This window comes from Chiloscyllium plagiosum, unplaced genomic scaffold (genome assembly GCF_037043375.1).
Source record: "Chiloscyllium plagiosum isolate Xiang-an unplaced genomic scaffold, Cpla_swu_hap1 HiC_scaffold_5, whole genome shotgun sequence".
Taxonomy (NCBI): domain Eukaryota; kingdom Metazoa; phylum Chordata; class Chondrichthyes; order Orectolobiformes; family Hemiscylliidae; genus Chiloscyllium; species Chiloscyllium plagiosum.
The window spans coordinates 89,687,250-89,705,987 of NW_028270143.1; the positions used below are offsets into that span (position 1 = coordinate 89,687,250).

At 42.0% G+C, this 18,738-nt stretch overlaps 1 protein-coding gene across 8 annotated transcripts in view; it reads left to right on the forward strand.

Moving 5' to 3' along the window:
* Positions 1-18,738, forward strand: part of myo3a (myosin IIIA) — a 433,748-nt gene that overhangs the window by 272,474 nt on the left and 142,536 nt on the right. For all 8 annotated transcript variants that reach the window (XM_087987435.1, XM_087987437.1, XM_087987436.1 and 5 more), the window contains 2 exons: positions 1,560-1,689; positions 17,815-17,894. In XM_087987435.1, the coding sequence (XP_087843561.1) occupies positions 1,560-1,689; positions 17,815-17,894 (210 nt within the window). The remainder of the gene's footprint in view (positions 1-1,559; positions 1,690-17,814; positions 17,895-18,738) is intronic.

Consider the following 18,738-nt stretch of genomic DNA (forward strand, 5'->3'; position numbering starts at 1 on the left):
AACAGCTCACACAGCAGATGATCTAACTATTCATGCAATATAACCAGTGTTGGATGGTTTGAGCTATCGGGAGAGGCTCAATAGACTGGGGATATTTTCCCTGGAGCATTAGATGCTGACAGGTGACCTTATAGAAGTTTATAAAGTCCTGAGGGGCATGGATAGGGTGAACAGCCAAAGTCTTTTCCCCAGGGTAGGAGAGTCCAAAAATAGAGGACAGAGGTTTAAGGTGAGAGGGGAGAAATTTAGAAGGGACCCAAGGGGCAACGTTTTCACACAGTGCATGGATGGAACTAGCTGCCATAAGAAGTGGTGGAGGTTGGTACAATTATAACATTGAAAAAGCATCTGGATGGGTATATGAATAGGAAGGATTTAGAGGGATATGGGCCAAGTGCTGGCAAATGGGACTAGATTAACTTAGGATATCTGGTGGGCATAGACAAGTTGGAGTAAAGGGTCTATTTCCATGCTGTACATGCCTCTGACTATAATAGGCAATGATGTGACGATGACTGCTTAGGAAAATTGTAGATTTTGAAAGAACACGAGGAGCAGAAGTAAGGCATTCAATCCCGCAGCCCATTCCACCACTTATTAGATCATAGAATCTATAGAATCCGTACAGTGTGGAAACAGCCCATTTGGCCCAACAAGACCACATTAACCCTCAGAGTAACCCACCTAGACCCATTCTCCTATCCTATTACTTTACATTTATCCTTGACTAATGTACCTAATCTACACATCCCTGAACACTATGGGCAATTTAGCATGGCCAATTCACCTAACCTGCACATCTTTGGATTGTGAGAGGAAACCATTACAAGTTATTTCTCAACTCCAGCTGTTAGATGTTTAATGTTCTAACATTTCTGTTTATTCATCAAATATTGGCCAATAAAGATCAGAAATCACTTTGCACGATGACAGTTAATTTTCCAATCATTTTAATTATACTTCAATCACTTAACCATAAACCAATCTAATTATAACTTTAAACCTAAATCTAACTTTAAACTTGAGCTTAATCCTAGCCCTTAATCTAAGACCACCCGTAGCATGGGGTAAATTTGTATCACTGTTATTATAGGATCATTTGTTCTGAAAATGAAGGGAAAAGCTATCTGAAAGAAATGGGCAATTGCACTGCATTTTCTATGTTTGTTAGTTGGTGCTTCTGACCAATTCTCAGGAACATTACCATGTACTGTACTTACGCAGTTTCAGAACCAATCCACTGATTGTGCCATTGTTCCCCTTACAAAAATGTAATTATGTACATTGTATACGCCTACTTATAGCAAACATCACTGCTTCGTGAGTAAGTTCATCTATAATCTGGAAACAAATGATAGCTATTATCTGTTAAATGTCTTTATCCTCAAGTGAGTCATCATTCACATAAAGCATGAAAAGTAAATGATTCTACACTGAAAGTTCTTTAACAAAATCCCTAGAAGTGAAACTTTGTTACCTACTAAGTCTCTTCTACCAAATAATTTGTTCTTATTTGTGATAATGATGACCTAATTGTTGCTTTCTCTTTAATATTGCAGGTTCTTTACAATGCCAGTGGCTTTCTAGCAAAGAATCGAGACACTTTGCCAGCAGATATAGTCCTGTTGTTGAAATCATCTGACAATAAAATTACCAGGCAGGTTGTAACACACCCACTAACAAAATCAGGTAGGATTACCCAGACTTGCTTAACATATGCCAAAAATTGAGATTGTTTTTCACTGAAACATGCAAGTTTCAGTGAAACAGCCATTATAGACAATAGACAATAGGTGCAGAAGTAGGCCATTCTGCCCTTCGAGCCTGCACCACCATTCATTATGATCATGGCTGATCATCCTCAATCAGTATCCTGTTCCTGTCTTATTTCCATAAACCTTGATTCCACTATCCTTGAGAGCTCTATCCAATTCTTTTTTAAACAAATCTAGAGACTGGACCTCCACTGCCTTCTGGGGCAGAGCATTCCACACACCCACCACTCTCTGGGTGAAGAGGTTTCTCCTCATCTCTGTCCTAAATGGCCTACCCCTTATTTTTAAGCTGTGTCCTCTGGTTCGGGACTCACCCACCAACGGAAACATGTTTCCTGCCTCCAGAGTGTCCAATCCTTTAATAATCTTATACGTCTCAATCAGATCCCCTCTCAGTCTTCTAGACTCAAGGGTATACAAGCCCAGTCGCTCCAATCTTTCAACATAAAATAGTCCCGCCATTCCAGGAATTGACCTCGTGAACCTACGCTGCACTCCCTCAATAGCCAGAATGTCCCTCCTCAAATTTGGAGACCAGAACTGCACAGAATATTCCAGCTGCAGAAGAACCTCTTTGCTTCTATACTCAATCCCTCTTGTTATGAAGGCCAGCATGCTCTTTGCTTTCTTCACTACCTGCTGTACCTGCATGCTTGCCTTCATTGACTGGTGTACAAGAACACCCAGATCTCTTTGTACTGCCCCTTTACCTAACTTGACTCCATTTAGGTAGTAATCTGCATTCCTGTTCTTGCCACCAAAGTGGATAACCATACATTTATCCAGATTAAACTGCATCTGCCATGCATCTGTCCACTCACCTAACCTGTCCAGATCACCCTGTGATCTCCTAACATCCTCCTCACATTTCACCCTGCCACCCAGCTTAGTATCATTAGCAAATTTGCTAATGTTACTATTAATACCATCTTCTATATGATGAATATATATTGTAAAAAGCTGCGGCCCCAGCATTGATCCCTGCGATACCCCACTGGTCACCGCCTGCCATTCCGAAAGTAGTTTATTACTACTCTTTGTTTCCTGTCAGCCAACCAATTTTCAACCAATTTGCCCCCAATACCATGCGCCCTAATTTTGCTCACTAACCTCCTATGTGGGACTTTATCAAAGGCTTTCTGAAAGTCCAGGTACACTATATCCACTGGATCTCCCTTGTCCATCTTCAGAGTTACATCCTCAAAAAATTCCAGAAGATTAGTCAAGCATGATTTCCCCTTCATAAATCCATGCTGACTCTGACCTATCCTGTGCTGAAAAATGTGTTGCTGGAAAAGCACAGCAGGTCAGGCAGCATCCAAGGAGCAGGAGAATCGACGTTTCAGGCATAAGCCCTTCTTCAGGAATCTGACCTATCCTGTTACTGCTATCCAGATGTGTCGTAATTTTATCCTTTATAATTGACTCCAGCATCTTTCCCACCACTGAGGTCAGGCTAACTGGTCTATAATTTCCTGCTTTCTCTCTCGCTCCTTTCTTAAAAAGTGGTACAACATTAGCCACTCTCCAATCTGCAGGAACTGATCCTGAATCTATCGAACTCTGGAAAATAATCACCAACACATCCACGCTTTCTAGAGCCACCTACTTTAGTCCCCTGGGATATAGACCATCAGGCCCCGGGGACTTATCAGCCTTCAGACTTAACAATCTCTCCAACACCAATTCCTGGCAAATATAAATTCCCTTCAGTTCAGATCCTTCAGCCACTGTTACCTCTGGGAAATTGCTTGTGTCTTCCCCAGTGAACACAGATCTGAAGTACCAATTATAAACATGGTGCATGGAAAATCTTTGGGCGGCATGGTGGCTCCGTGGCTAGCACTGCTGCCTCATAGCGCCATTGACCCAGGTTCAATCCCACCCTCAGGTGACTATGTGGAGTTTGCACATTCTCCCCGTGTCTGTGTGGCTTCTGCCAGTGCTCCAGTTTCTACCTACAGTCCAAAGATGTGCAGGTTAGGTGGATTGGCCATGTAATTGGAAGGGATGTGCAAGCTGTGTAGATTATGGGCATTATGAGGATCGATCTGGGTGAGATGGTGTTTGGAGGGTCAGTGCAGGATTCAATGAGCTGAATGGCCTCTTTTCCATGCTGTCAGGCTTCTACAATTTTGATTCATTGTCAATTCTTCACCTTCAAGTTCCAACTTATCATACTACTGATGAATTGGCAAACTAAAGTTTGGTCCATGTAGCTTGATTGTGTTCAATGCTATCTTCAATCTGATGTTTGCTTGTGTTGAAGAAGGGACCAAGTCAAAATGTTGACCTTCATTTTCTCATTCCTGATGCTAACTGATCCACCACAGAAATAGGAATTAAAAATAATATCAAAATTTCATAAGAGTATTGCTTAAAAACAAATGATTTCATGGTGAATTGTTTAACCTTAAGTTAATGAAAATTAACACTGCAACATAATTGAAGCAGTGCTACGTGCTTTGGAAAAAATTCAGGATCCAACTCAACTGTTTCCTGCACACTGTCAGATCAATAGTTCTCAAATGGTGTCAGCTGAAAGACCCTGCTTCAGGTAGATGATTAATCAAAGACCCTCCCATTTAAATGATTACATATAACACTATAAGCAATGTTTCATTTAAGAATTGTAGGTACACATTTGCAAAGTACTTTGAACATCCTATGCATTGGTATAAATCCAGTACACATATCTGATAGTGCAACCAGGGGGCAGTATTGTACATATCTGATAGAGCAAGCAGGGGGCAGGATTGTATATTTAAGGAAAACAGCAAATACATCGAGGGCCGAAGGGCCTGTACTGCGCTGTAATGATTTAAAACAATCTGGAGAGTATAGAAAAGGATACAGCTGTTTATAAAATAGAACCAAACATGGAAAAATGGAAGCTTGTGTTGGAGGAAAATTGGGACTGAGAGGGTGTGAATCTAAAATTGGGGGAGCAGATGAAGAGGAGGAGTCTACAATGGAGGTACGGTGGGAACGAAAGAAAGGCAGACTGTGATTGGAGGAGCAGCAGAACTGAGCAAAAAAGGATCTGTGATTGGAGGAACAGCAGGACGGGGAGAGAGGGGTCCTGCAATTGGAAGAGCAGCAGGACTGGGAACAGTGAGCTTGAGCGGGATAGTGGGGCACCAGTGTGCCCTTTGGTAAAAAGCATGTGGTGAGAAGGGCAAGAGACAAGGAGTGAAAGCTAGCCTTACTCGCCTGGAGAGACTGTTTAAAATGTTGAGAATCTTAAATTCCTCAGACAAAGTTTGTAGCAGGTGCCGTGTTCCAGGTATTATTGGGAGTTCATTTCAGAAATCTCCAGATCAGAAATTTCAGGAAATGGGAAAATTTCCTCAGTAGCCAGTGAACCTGTGAAAGGAGTGGAGAGGGGGAGCTAGAGGTTGGGACCAATACAATGTCTGATTGCCCCCCCTTGGATTATTTTTATTTGTACATAGCATGTGGGCATTTCTGGCATAGCCAGCATTTAATGCTCATCCCTAATTGCCCTTGAGAATGTGTTGGCAAGCTGTATGTGTACACTCCCAATGCTGTTAGGGAGGGACTTTCAGAAGCCAATTTGGAGTGTCATTTGCAGGGGAGCTTCAAATGGATGGTATTTCCATGCATCTGCTACCCTTGTCCTTCGAGATGGTTGAGGGCTTGGCTTTGGAAGTTGCAGTTATTTGATGCTACGTGAGTTAATGCAATGCGTCTCATAGACAGTATGCACTGCTGCCACTGTGCAAATCATGCAGGCTGCTTTGTCCTGAAGAGCTGCAATGATGCAAGCAATTAATTCATCTTGTGCAGACCGCTGTCTTGTAGATGACACACAAGCTTTGAGCAGATAGGAAGTGAGCTACTTGTTGCAGAATTCCCAGCCTTTGACCTACGTTTGCAGGCACAGTCTTTATATAGCTGGTTCAGGTTCAGTTTCTGGTCAATGATCATCCCCAGGATGTTGTTAATTGGGGATTCAGTGATGGTAATGCCATTGAACATTGTGGGGTGATATAAAATTCTGTCCTGTGGAGATTACCATTGCCAAACATTGTATGGTGTGCATGTTACTTGCCATTTATCAGGTCAGCCTGGATACATTTCAGACCCTGCCGCAATTTGGACACAGACTCCTTCAATATGTGAGGAGTTATGAATGATACTAGATTTTGTGCAATCCTCAGTGAGCATTCTTGTCTCTGACCTCATGATGGAGTGAAGTCACTGATGAAACAGTTGAAGATGATTGATCCTAGGAGACTTCCCTGAGGAACTCCTACAGGGATGTTCTGGAGCAAATGAATGGATCTATAAGATTGTTTTATGATCTATGACCAGTACATTCTTTGAGTGGTTTTCATACTTTGTCTATTTTCCTGAAGGTCTGAGCCCTCGTAGCCAGAAATGAAATTTAATCGTCCATGGTCAGCATGTCATTCTTGTAGCAGGGGTCCTACAGACAATATGGAAATTGAGTTTGGGGCTAAGGGGAGAGTGATAGTAACCCACTCTGTGGCTGCCTGCAGGGTGCTTAGCAGCATGTAATGGAGATTGACTAATTGCTTGGCTTCAGGTTGTCCCCTCCATATAAAGCATGGTCACCTGCCCCAGGAACAGTCAGCAGCAGTAATGCTGGGAATAGTGACCACTGCTGGAGATACACATGGAGGAACAGTGCATGATAGCCTTGCCACCCTCCCAAACAGGTCTGGGGAAGTGCCATGTTGCAGGTAATTGATAAGATGTGGTGGCACTTTTTGGGGGCAGCATTGTGCACAGGGAGCACCCTCCATGGGTTAAAAAGTAGGAAAACCATCCCACCATCTAAGGTCACAGGAAAGGTCCACCTGCCATTAATAAAATGTAAGCAGCAATACTTAAAATCACTACCACAGTAGCTCAATTTGCCTCGGAGTATGCCTTTATGGTGTGGGAGAATAGGCATTCTGCCAATCCCCTTCCCTGACTATTTTATAGCCTTCGCCACCCTGGCCTCACATCGCAGGTTAAAATGTGTAAGGAGAGGGGGAATGAAACAATGTGAGGAGGCAGAGAACACACAGAATGGGTTGTCTGAGAGTCCTGAAAGTGGACGGAATGCAGTTCCCTAGTGATTTGAAATCCATCTCAATTAGAAATGAGAATCATAAATGTAATTAGTAAATGTAGATGCAGAAGTACAGGATTTGTGGGAAGAGTCACTTCAGGGCAATGTTCTGAATTGTCAACATTGTTTCTGTTTACAGATGCTATCCTCCTGATCCACTGAGACTTTCCAGCTTCTTTTCTTTCTTTTAAAATTTAAGGTTTCCATCCTTCACAGTAATTTGAGCTTTAACTTACACATCTACCCAATGTTTAAGGTTTGCAGGTATCTAGTTGGCTGAGTATTAATGATCTGAACCACATAATGAATGGGTTAGGTTGCAGCCTCACAACAGGCTCCTTCATAAATTGTAACTATTTTGGTGGAAATCATTTTGTAATACACATGCACTGTGAAAGGAAAGAGCTGACATTGGTTCCATCAACATTTATAACTCCAGCTGTGTCTTGCGCTGTCAATCAACTTATACCAGAACTACATATATCGTGGGTTCTTTTATGTAATGCTATTCTATTCAGCTTCTGAAGTTATTCTGAAGTTATTCTCAATAACTTTTAAATTGTAGACTGGCTGGCTATGGATTACCCACATAATAGGTTATGTTCACACCTCATTAGCTGCTGTTTCTATACAGGTGACTGGGGAAATGAGCAATTAGCTCCAGAAACTAATGAGATAATCAATATCTATTCAAAGAGGTTACAATTCAAAGACTTCTTGATCATTTTCGATGTATTGGTTCTTCTTCCTCATTTTTCTAAAGTCTTCCATTGCCTATTTGATATTGTCCACCCCCAGAGATTGCTGGGGATCTGGAAGGTATTGCCTGGGAGGGTAGTTGAGGCAGGTAGCCTCGCAACCTTTAAAAATATTTGGATGAGTACTTGAAATGTCATAATATTCAAGGCCATGGGCCTAATGCTGGAAGATAGGACTAATAGATGTAGTGGGGCTTTGGCGGTACAACCTTGATGGGCCAAATGGCCTCTTCTATACTGTATCATTCAATGATTTATATCCCATTATGACCTGAATCACACCAGATTTGAACAGACCATTCCACTTGCTTAGGCAATGAATAGCCATTCATAGAATCCTCACAGCACAAAGGGAAACCATTTGGCCCATTGAGTCTGCACCACAGAGCATTCCACCCAGACCCACCCCTACTCCCATCCCTGTACTCTGTATTTTTCATGGCTAATCCATTCAACCTGCACATCCTTGATCACTACAGTACAATTTAGCATGGTCAATCCACTTAACCTGCACATGTTTGGACTGTGGTTGGAAACAGGAACCCCTGGAGGAAAACCATGCAGACACGGGGAGATTGTGCAAACTCCACACAGACAGACACCCAAGGCTGAAATCAAAACCAGGTCCATGATGCAGTGAGGCAACAGTGCTAACCACTGAGCCACCGTGCTGCCCCATTCACCTTCACGCAATCATTACATCCCTGGATTATCCAAGGAAGTGCCAGGCTTGCAGGGTAGGATTTAATCGAGGTAGCAGGAGTACCTGTGACTGAAAGCTGGGGGCGGGGCCTCTAGAAGCATCTTGGCAGCAGCATGCAGTTCAGTGACTGAGGCAGGCTACACCTAATATGGATAGGGACTCATCTTAAAGGAACTGCCGGCCTAACAAAGGCAGCCAGCCTTTGTTCATGGAATGCCCTGCCAGCAGCAGTGGTGGACTCTCCCTCTTTATGGGCATTTAAGCGGGCATTGGATAGGTATATGGAGGATAGTGGGTTAGTATAGGTTAGGTGGGCTTGGATCGGCGCAACATCGAGGGCCAAAGGGCCTGTACTGCGCTGCATTCTTCTATGTTCTATGTTCTAATAAAACAGAATGCAGACCATTGTTCCGGAAATATACTCTGACCTTGTTCTTGTTAAAAAGCATGTTCTTCAAATAGTAACCAACAACCAAATTCCTCTATTTTGAAATCTAAGTACTGAAGGAGGTGGCTCTAGAAGTCGCGGACACATTGATAGGGCAAACAGGAAGACAGCTAACAATCCGCATACATGAACATCAACTAGCCACGAAACGACATGACCAGCTATCCTTAGTAGCCACACACGCAGACAACAAGCAACATGAATTCGACTGGGACAACACTACTATCATAGGGCAACACTACTATCAGACAGAGAACAGCCAGGGAATTCCTAGAGGAATGGCATTCATCCACAAACTCCATCAACAAACACATCGACCTGGACCCAATATACCAACCACTACAGCGGACAGCTGAAACTGACAACTGGAAGCGACAGGGACAGACCACTATAAACACCGGAGGAAACATCAAAGAAGCGCTTTGCAGGAGGCTCCCAAGCACTGATGATGTCGCCTAGCCAGGGGACGAAACGTTTGCAACAAAAACTTCCAGCTTGGTGAACAGAACCACAACAACGAGCACCAGAGCTACAAATCTTCACACAAACTTTGAACACATTGATAATCATTTTCCAATGTTCTGCAGATTAAGGATCAGTTCCTGTGGATTGGAGGGTGGCTAATGTTGTCCCACTTTTCAAGAAAGGAGGGAGAAAGAAAACAGGAATTAGTCTACCTGGACTTTCAGAAAGCCTTTGATAAAGTCCCACATAGGAGATTAGTGAGCAAAATTAGGGCACATGGTATTGGGGGCAAAATACTGACTTGGTTTGAAAATTGGCTGGCTGACAGGGAGCAAAGATTAGTGATAAATGGGTCCCTTTCAGAATGGCAGGCGGTGACCAGTGGGATACCACAAGGTTCAGTGCTGGGACCGCAGCTGTTTACAACATACATTAATGATATAGATGAAGGTATTAAAAGTAATAATAACAAATTTGCTGATGACACAAAGCTGGGTGGCAGGGTGAAATGTGAGGAGAATGTTATGAGAATATAGGGTGACTTGGACAGGCTAGGTGAGTGATGGATGCATGGCAGATGCAGTTTAATGTGAATAAATGTGTGGTTATCCACTTAGGTGGCAAGAACAGGAAGGCAGATTACTATCTAAATGGAGTCAAGTTAGGTAAAGGGGAAGTACAACAAGATCTAGGTGTTCTTGTACATCAATCAATGAAAGCAAGCATGTAGGTACAGCAGGCAGTAAAGAAAGCTAATGGCATGCTGGTCTTCACTAACAAGAGGAATTGAGTATAGGAGCAAAGAGGTCCTTCTGCAGCTGTACAGGACCCTGGTGAGACCGCACCTGGAATGTTGTGTGCAGTTTTGGTCTCCAAATTTGAGGAGGGACATTCTGGCTATTGAGGCATAGAACATAGAACATAGAACATAGAAGAATACAGCGCAGTACAGGCCCTTCGGCCCTCGATGTTGCACCGATCCAAGCCCACCTAAACTACACTAGCCCACTATCCTCCATATGCCTATCCAATGCCCGCTTAAATGCCCATAATGAGGGAGAGTCCACCACTGCTACTGGCAGAGCATTCCATGAACTCACGACTCGCTGAGTAAAGAATCTATCCCTAACATCTGTCCTATACCTACCGCCCCCTTAATTTAAAGCTATGCCCCCTTGTAATATCTGACTCCATACGTGGAAAAAGATTCTCACTGTCGACCCTATCTAAACCCCTAATCATCTTGTACACCTCTATCAAGTCACCCCTAAACCTTCTTTTCTCCAATGAAAACAACCCCAAGTGCCTCAGCCTTTCCTCATACGATCTTTCTACCATACCAGGGAACATCCTGATAAACCTCCTCTGCACCCGTTCCAGTGCCTCCACATCCTTCCTATAGTATGGCGACCAAAAACTGCACACAATACTCCAGATGCGGCCGCACCAGAGTCTTATACAACTGCAACATGACCTCAGTACTCCGGAACTCAATTCCTCTACCAATAAAAGCCAGTACGACATATGCCTTCCTCACCGCACTATTTACCTGGGTGGCAACTTTCAAAGATCTGTGTACATGGACACCAAGATCCATCTGCTCATCCACACTACCAAGTATCCGACCATTAGCCCAGTACCCCATCTTTTTGTTACTCTTACCAAAGTGAATCACCTCACACTTAGCTACATTGAACTCCATTTGCCACCTTTCTGCCCAGTTCTGCAGCTTATCTATATCCTGCTGTAACCTGCCACATCCTTCCTCACTGTCTACAACTCCTCCGACTTTCGTATCATCCGCAAACTTGCTCACCCAACCTTCTAACCCCTCCTCCAGGTCATTTATAAAAATGACAAACAGCAATGGTCCCAAAACAGATCCTTGTGGAACACCGCTAGTGACGGCACTCCAAGATGAACCTTTGCCATCAACTACTACCCTCTGTCTTCTTCCAGCCAGCCAACTCCTAATCCAAACCTCCAACTCACCCTCAATGCCATACCTCCATATTTTTTGCAGTAGTCTACCATGGGGAACCGTATCAAACGCCTTACTAAAATCCATATACACCACATCTACCGCTTTCCCCTCATCCACCTCCTTAGTCACCTTCTCAAAGAATTCAATAAGGTTTGTGAGGCACGACCTGCCCTTCACAAAACCATGCTGACTATCTTTGATCACATTATTCCTATCCAGATGTTCATAAATCCTATCCCTTACAATTCTCTCTAAGATTTTGCCCACAACAGAAGTGAGACTCACTGGCCTATAGTTACTAGGGTTATCCCTACTCCCCTTCTTGATCAAGGGAATCACATTTGCTAGCCTCCAATCTTCTGGCACTACTCCTGTAGACAACGAGGACATAAAAATCAAGGCCAATGGCTCTGCAATCTCCTCCCTTGCTTCCCAGAGAATCTTAGGATAAATGCCATCAGGCCCAGGGGACTTATCTATTTTCACCCTTTCCAGAATATCCAACACCTCTTCTCTACATACCTCAAAGCCATCCATTCTACTTAATTGTGACTCAGTATTCACATTGACAACAATGTCCTGTTCCTGATTGAATACTGATGAAAAGTATTCATTCAGTGTCTCCCCAATCTCTTCAGCCTCCACACGCAACTTCCCACTACTATCCTTGACTGGACCTATTCCTACCCTAGTCATTCTTTTATTCCTGACAATGCAGCATAAGTTCCGGAATGGCAGGACTATCACATATTGAAAGATTGGAGCGACTAGGCTTGTATACACTGAAGTTTAGAAGGATGAGAGGGGATCTGATTGAGACGTATAAGATTAATAAAGGATTGGACCCTCTGGAGGCAGGAAGCATGTTTCCGCTGCTGAGTGAGTCCAGAACCAGAGGACACAGTTTAAAAAATAAGGGGTAGGCCATTTAGAACAGAGTTGAGGAGAAACTTCTTCACCCAGAGAGTAGTGGGTGTATGGAATGCTCTGCCCCAGAAGGCAGTGGAGGCCAAGTCTCCGGATACTTTCAAGAAAGAGTTGGATAGAGCTCTTAAAGATAGTGGAATCAAGGGGATAAGGCAGGAACAGGATACTGATTGTGGATGGTCAGCCATGATCATAATGAATGGTGGTGCTGGCTCGAAGGGCCGAATGGCCAACTCCTACACCTATTGTCTATTGTCTATTGTCAAATTCCATAAATGATATTTGAGTTCTAAACATTACACACAGTTTATCTCACTGAGTACTAATGAAGTACCAGCAAAAGTGGAAAGGAGCTCTTAATTGGTTAATTAAGAGGCTGGGTTGGGCTCCAGACAGGCCAGGAGATAGTGAGGACTGCAGAGAAGCCAGAGTCAATAAAATGTGGTGTTGGAAAAAGCACAGCAGGTCACGCAGCATCTGAGAAGCAAGAGAGTCAATATTTTGGGCGTAACCCTTCGTCAGGACAAGCCATCTATAACTTTCTCACCACTAGCAAGGTTTTGTGGTGACAAGACACCCGTTGTATTACTTTGCCAGGAGAGTCACAAATCTGAAGCACTGAAGATAAAAAGATCTTAACAGTAAGCCAGGTGTATAGTTTTGGCATTCTTTGCCACAGATGGCAATGGGGGGGTGGGATATTTGAATATTTTTAAGTGGAGATAGATTCTTGTTAGGCAAGAACTTCAAAGACTTTTGGGTGTTATGGATCATTGTGACTGGTAGAACAGGCTTGAGAAGCTGAATTGCCTACTCCTGCTCCTAATTCATAGGCTGAAATGAAAATTCCACCCCTCCATGTCTTTCTGAATTCAATTTAATTTTATTTTTTACCTGTTATTCTGAGTGGTATCTATGTCCTATTTAACCTCATCGAAGAAAATCAACTTTAAATATGTTCTCTTTCTCTCGTTCAGTACATTCAATACTAGGTAGTAGATAACAGTGTCAAGCTCCAGAGTTACTATGGCACAGGCCTTTTTGCTGCAGCACTTTCATCCTCTCAGATTTGACCCGATTAAAATTAGGGCCATGAATTATTATAGATTTGGCAGGATCCAATTTTCTTCATTCAAGTAGTTTAAATCTCCAACTGGACAAGTTACCTTGGCTTCAGCTTTGGCAGCCCAATCATGATCCTGAATGATACAGGGCACTTTAACAACAACATACATTTCTGAGAGTTAGCTTACTGCTGAAATTACAATAAAACTCAGTTCATCTAAAAACCAATCACAGCTACGTCAGTAAACCTGAGTACAGCTAATCAAAGTGTGCCAAAAATTTGATACTCAGTTTCTTTATAATACTGGTGGATTAAAACTGTGATCATGTCTGGACAATTATAAGACTTCTTCTTTATCATTTCCACACTTGCTTTTTTCATACTTCATGCATCACTGCATCAACATTTTAATGTGTTTCCATTCCTTTTTATCACCTGACCTTATTTCAGGTTCAAGCACACTGTTCACAAGTTGGCTAGGAGCGGATCAGCAGCCTGCTTTATAATTTTCCATTCGGGCTGGATAAAATATAAATACTTAGATTTATGTCGCACCTTTCACTACCTCAGAATATTCCAAGCACTTTCAAATGTTGTAACATAGGAAACCTAACAACTCAATCTCAAAATCCCTAAAGTGCTGCGGAGCTTTAGTAGCAGCTAAACTGTATTCAAACACAATCTGTAACCTCACGGCCTGGCATATCCCTCACTCAATCATTACCATCAAGCCAAGGGACCAAGCTGGTTCAATGAAGAGTACAGGAGGGCCTGCCAGGGCCAGCACCAGGTATATCTAAAAAGGATGTGTCAGCTATAACACAGGACTATTCGCATGTGAAGGAGTATAAGCAGTATGTGTAAGCAATCCACAACTAATTGATCAGATCTAAACTCTGGTCATGGCACTCAAGTCATCATTAATGGTGGATAATTGACCATTTCACTACAGGAAGGGGCTTAATAAATATCCCCATTCTCAATAATGGGGGAGCCCAACGATTTTGTGTAAAATACAAGTCTGAAGTATTTGTAGCAATCTTCAGCTAAAGTGAGATTGCACAATTTTATCCTCACCTCCTCCTGAGGTCCCCAGCTTCACGAATGGCATCTATCAGCCAATTCAGTTCACTCCACATGTCATCAAGAAATAGCTGAAAGCACAGGATACTGCAAAGAATTTGGGCCCTGACAACGTTCAACAATATTACTGAAGATGTGTGCTCCAGAACTAACTGTACCCCAAGCAAAGCTGTTCCAGTAGATTTAGAAAACTGATTTATACACAACAATGTAGAAAATTGCAGACATATCCTATAGAGGAAAGGCAGGGCAAATCCAAACCAGAACAATTATTGACCAATCAGTCTACTCATGATCATCAGGAATGATGGAAGGTGACATCAATAATGGATTTGCTGCATTAATAACCTGCACATTGACACTCAATTTGGGTTGGTGTGAAAAAGGCAACTTCTTCATCATACAGCTGTCCTTCAATGTCCAGCATCTCTTGACATTCAATAGCATTATTATAACTAAATCTGTAATTGTTAACATTCTATGTGCTATCATTGACCAGAAACTAAACAGGACCAACCGTATAATAATCTGGCTGCAAGAGGCAAGAAATTCTGTGGTGAATAACTCACCTCCAGACTTCTCAAAGCCTGTGCACCATCTACAAGGCACAAATCAGGAGTGTGATGGAATGGCCTCCACTTTCCTATATATTTGAAGCTCCAAAACCACTTGAAGGCTTGACTTTATCAGGACAGAGCAGCCTGCTTGATTGGCACCTCATCTTCCGCCTTCAAAATTCACCTTTCTTTACTGTTGTGCATTGGCAGCTGTGTGTACCATAAAAAGATGCATTGCCACAACTCAATAGGAATCCTTACTTAGCAACTTCCACACTCTCAAACCCTACCACTGAGAGGGACAAGAGTAGTATGGAAACACTAGCACCTGGAAATTCCCTTCCAAACCACACATCATCATGACTTCGAAAATATCATACATTCCTTCACTATTACTGAACTCCCTTCATAACAGCACTTAGGATATACTTACACCACAAGGACTGCAGTCGTTCAAGAAGGCAGCTCACCACTCCCTTCTCCAGGACAATTTGGAATGCACAATAAATTCTGCACTAACCAACAGCACCCACATCCCTTTAATGACTAAAAAAAGTTACAGCCAATTACCATACAGTAAATTCCCAGTGATAGTAGTATGAGAATGAATATGAGGAACAAATACTGGCCAGGAGAACAGGCAGCCAATCCATTTCCCCATTTTGCACCAAGTTTGAATTTTACTGCTACCTCCTAAGATCCCAGGTTCAATAGCAAGTGACGAAATTAACAAGCACTAGGGAAATGAACACAATTGAGGAAAGTCCTAAAGGATCCTTCTAAAATAAGCCTCTTGATTGGCTAACCTTCTAACCTGTTAGAAGAACTAACAGGAGATCAACAAGCAAAGTAAACAAATGGCATTTGTATGGATTTTCACAAACATTTAAAAATGCATTATATAATAAATTTATGGCAAATATATTGGAACACAGGATGAAAGGTAGTATGGCCACAGCAGAAAGAGGCTGTTATACCATAACAAACAATGGGAAATGTATCTGAATGAAAGAATGTTGTAAGTGGTAATCATCAGGGACCTGTGTTATGCCAGCTTCTTAACAATATGTACAACTCATCATTGGTCTGCTCTTTAGAATTGGAGTAACAATTTCAAATTTTGCTGACAGCATCACATTGTGATGCAGATTGAAAAAGCCAGCAGGAGGATATAGATAGATCAGCAAGATGGACAGATAGTTAGCATATCCAATTGCTAGAGAAATGGGAATTAAGACAGTATAGCTCATTTTATGGTTATGTTATTGGATCAGTATTCAAAAGACCTGAACTAACGACAACATCAGATCAAAATCCAACCAAGCATTCTTAAATAATGGTGGAATAAAACTGTTAAGTTAGATTTTAAGCTCCTCTACCAACTAGTTTGAATCAGCATGTAAAATCCTGGTGGCCTTTCCCCCATCGACTCACCAGCTCCTGACCTGTCTGAAATTTTAAAGAGCTTGTGGAGGTGTCAAGTTGGTCTGCCCGGTCTTATATCTAATGAGTCACTTAACAGATCAATTAATGGTTACTTAAAGGCCTCGCATCATCCATATCTCTAATTTAGCTGCTGCAGGGCAGGCCAGTGTGATAAAGGAAACCAGGCAGCTTTAGTTGCCAAGGATTGGGTTGGGAAGGTTGGAGTTGGGGAGGCTTGCTGTCTTAACATCCAAGACAGATTGGAGGTACCTCGTAAAGCATGTATGGCCATCCTCCCCTATAATGTTCCCCACACTGTCTGGTATGAGATTTCCAACACCGCTCCATCCTCCACCCTATCAGATGTAGCTTTTAGTTATTTTTGTTGTACACAAAGGTGGACAGGATGAAAAGGTAAATGAATTCATCAACAGATTTCTGCTATATTATGAATGTGTTATGAGCCCACCTTATCATAATACTGGACAAGTCAGATCGCAGAATGAAATCCGCCTTAATATACCATATATTTAATTTTTGCAGTTAGTTAATGTAATAGTTAGTCAAAGAAACATTTACTCAAGACTGCACATATTCTTGAATAACAGAAAATAGGTTTGTTACACATAAGAAAAATAAACAAATATTTGTACAGAAGACAGAAGAATCTTAACATAAACATAAAACAACCTAAATTTCGACTTATTCCCAATGCTATCCTTTTATAGATATTCAATTGCAAAGACATATCATTTCTATCCCAGCATTTTAAATCTTTACTGAAATAACTCTTCCAAATTTCTTCCCCTTGGATAACATAATAAAATAAATAGCTGCAGATGCTGAAGATCTGAAATAAAAAAGGAAAAGGCTGGAAAAGCTCAGCAGGTGTGGCAGAATGTGTGAAAAGAAAGCAAAGTTAACATCTGAGTGTAGTGCTCCTTCTGCAGAACTCACTGGGTTTGTCCAGAAATTTCTGCTTTTTGTTTCTTTCCTTAAGACACAAGAACATTTTTGATATGATTTATTTCTATGTCTGCTGGCATGAACCTTTTACAAAGTTGCCTAAACTTGCACAATTCTAACAACATGACTTTTATTCAAGCTCTCTGGTTTGGAAGCTCCATAGACTATACACCACTTATGCTGAAGTGACAAGTTCCCCTGAACAGAAACTGAAACCTCTTCTCTGATGTTGAAATAAAACTAATGCTTTGATTTTTTTTCCCCCTCGACCTGCCATAAACTCAGCAGTATAAACAATTCCTCCAATAACACTTCAGGTGTCTGCTAGACAGCCAACTGAAGTTACACTTCATTAGGTACAGTGCAGGAGCTAAGACCAAAAAGGTCAGAATGAGGGTATGATGGGGAGAATCAATGGTAGGTGTGCCAAAGCTCAGGGTCAGGTTAGTAGACTGAATGGAAGTGGGAACCCAATACTGTATGCAGTTTCTCATTGGAGCGTTGACTGTGTCATCTATTATTTTCACATTCATCTTTTATTTTGTCCTAGGAAATCTGTCTCATTCCAGAGGAAAAGGTGCAACTGTCCCTCGAGTTCGAACTCCTCAGCATGCTACCAACCACTCAAAGGTACACCAGAGGCTTTGAGTATTCTCTGTAATTCTGAGCTGTGCTTTTGACTACAATGTGTTCCATATCATCTAATTTCTGCGCAATAATGAATTAACTGTAATGGACCAGGTTTGGCAGACTGAGGCCAGAGGTGGTGGTGATGGAAATTATGAAGTTAGCTAAATCGGCAGGAAGGGAACAAACTGGGGAATGCCGACAGAATCAATACACAGACATACAGACCAAACCTGGAGGCTGAGAATTAAGCCATAAAATATTAGTTCTGAAGAGGTTAATGTTCATTTTATATTGGTACCACCCATTCTACTGATGTCACAGTAGGTAGAGACACAGAGCTCTGGTCTACCTTTCAGACAGAGCAGATGTATCTGTACCAGTTCCTCAAAGTCCTAGTAATTATGCCTGACCAAATGTAGTTAGATTTATTGCTACAATGTAGTAAACCTTCTTGTTATTAACCTCTTTTGTTTGAGGTTATGTATTCTCCACAGCTAAGCCTAGTTAGGCCTGAGACAAAGCAAAGATAAAGAAAAACTGTTGGCAGTGAACTACCTCAAACAACACTGAGCCAGCACCACATAATGGTAGAGGTGATAAAAATCAGAAGGTACCAGGAGTGGCCATTTAGGGAAAATATCACATGAACAAATCTCCAAGGGCTCTGAGAGAAAGTTGCAAGGGGCTTTTGTACCATTTCAAACCTCAAATTGATCGGTAAGTCATGACCTCTCTGTAACTCACAATAATTTCATACAAAGATGATTTTTAAGCCAAAAGTGGCAAATTAATCTTTTTACATAAAAATGTTGCTACAACAAAGCAGTTTAGACTGCTTCAGCTT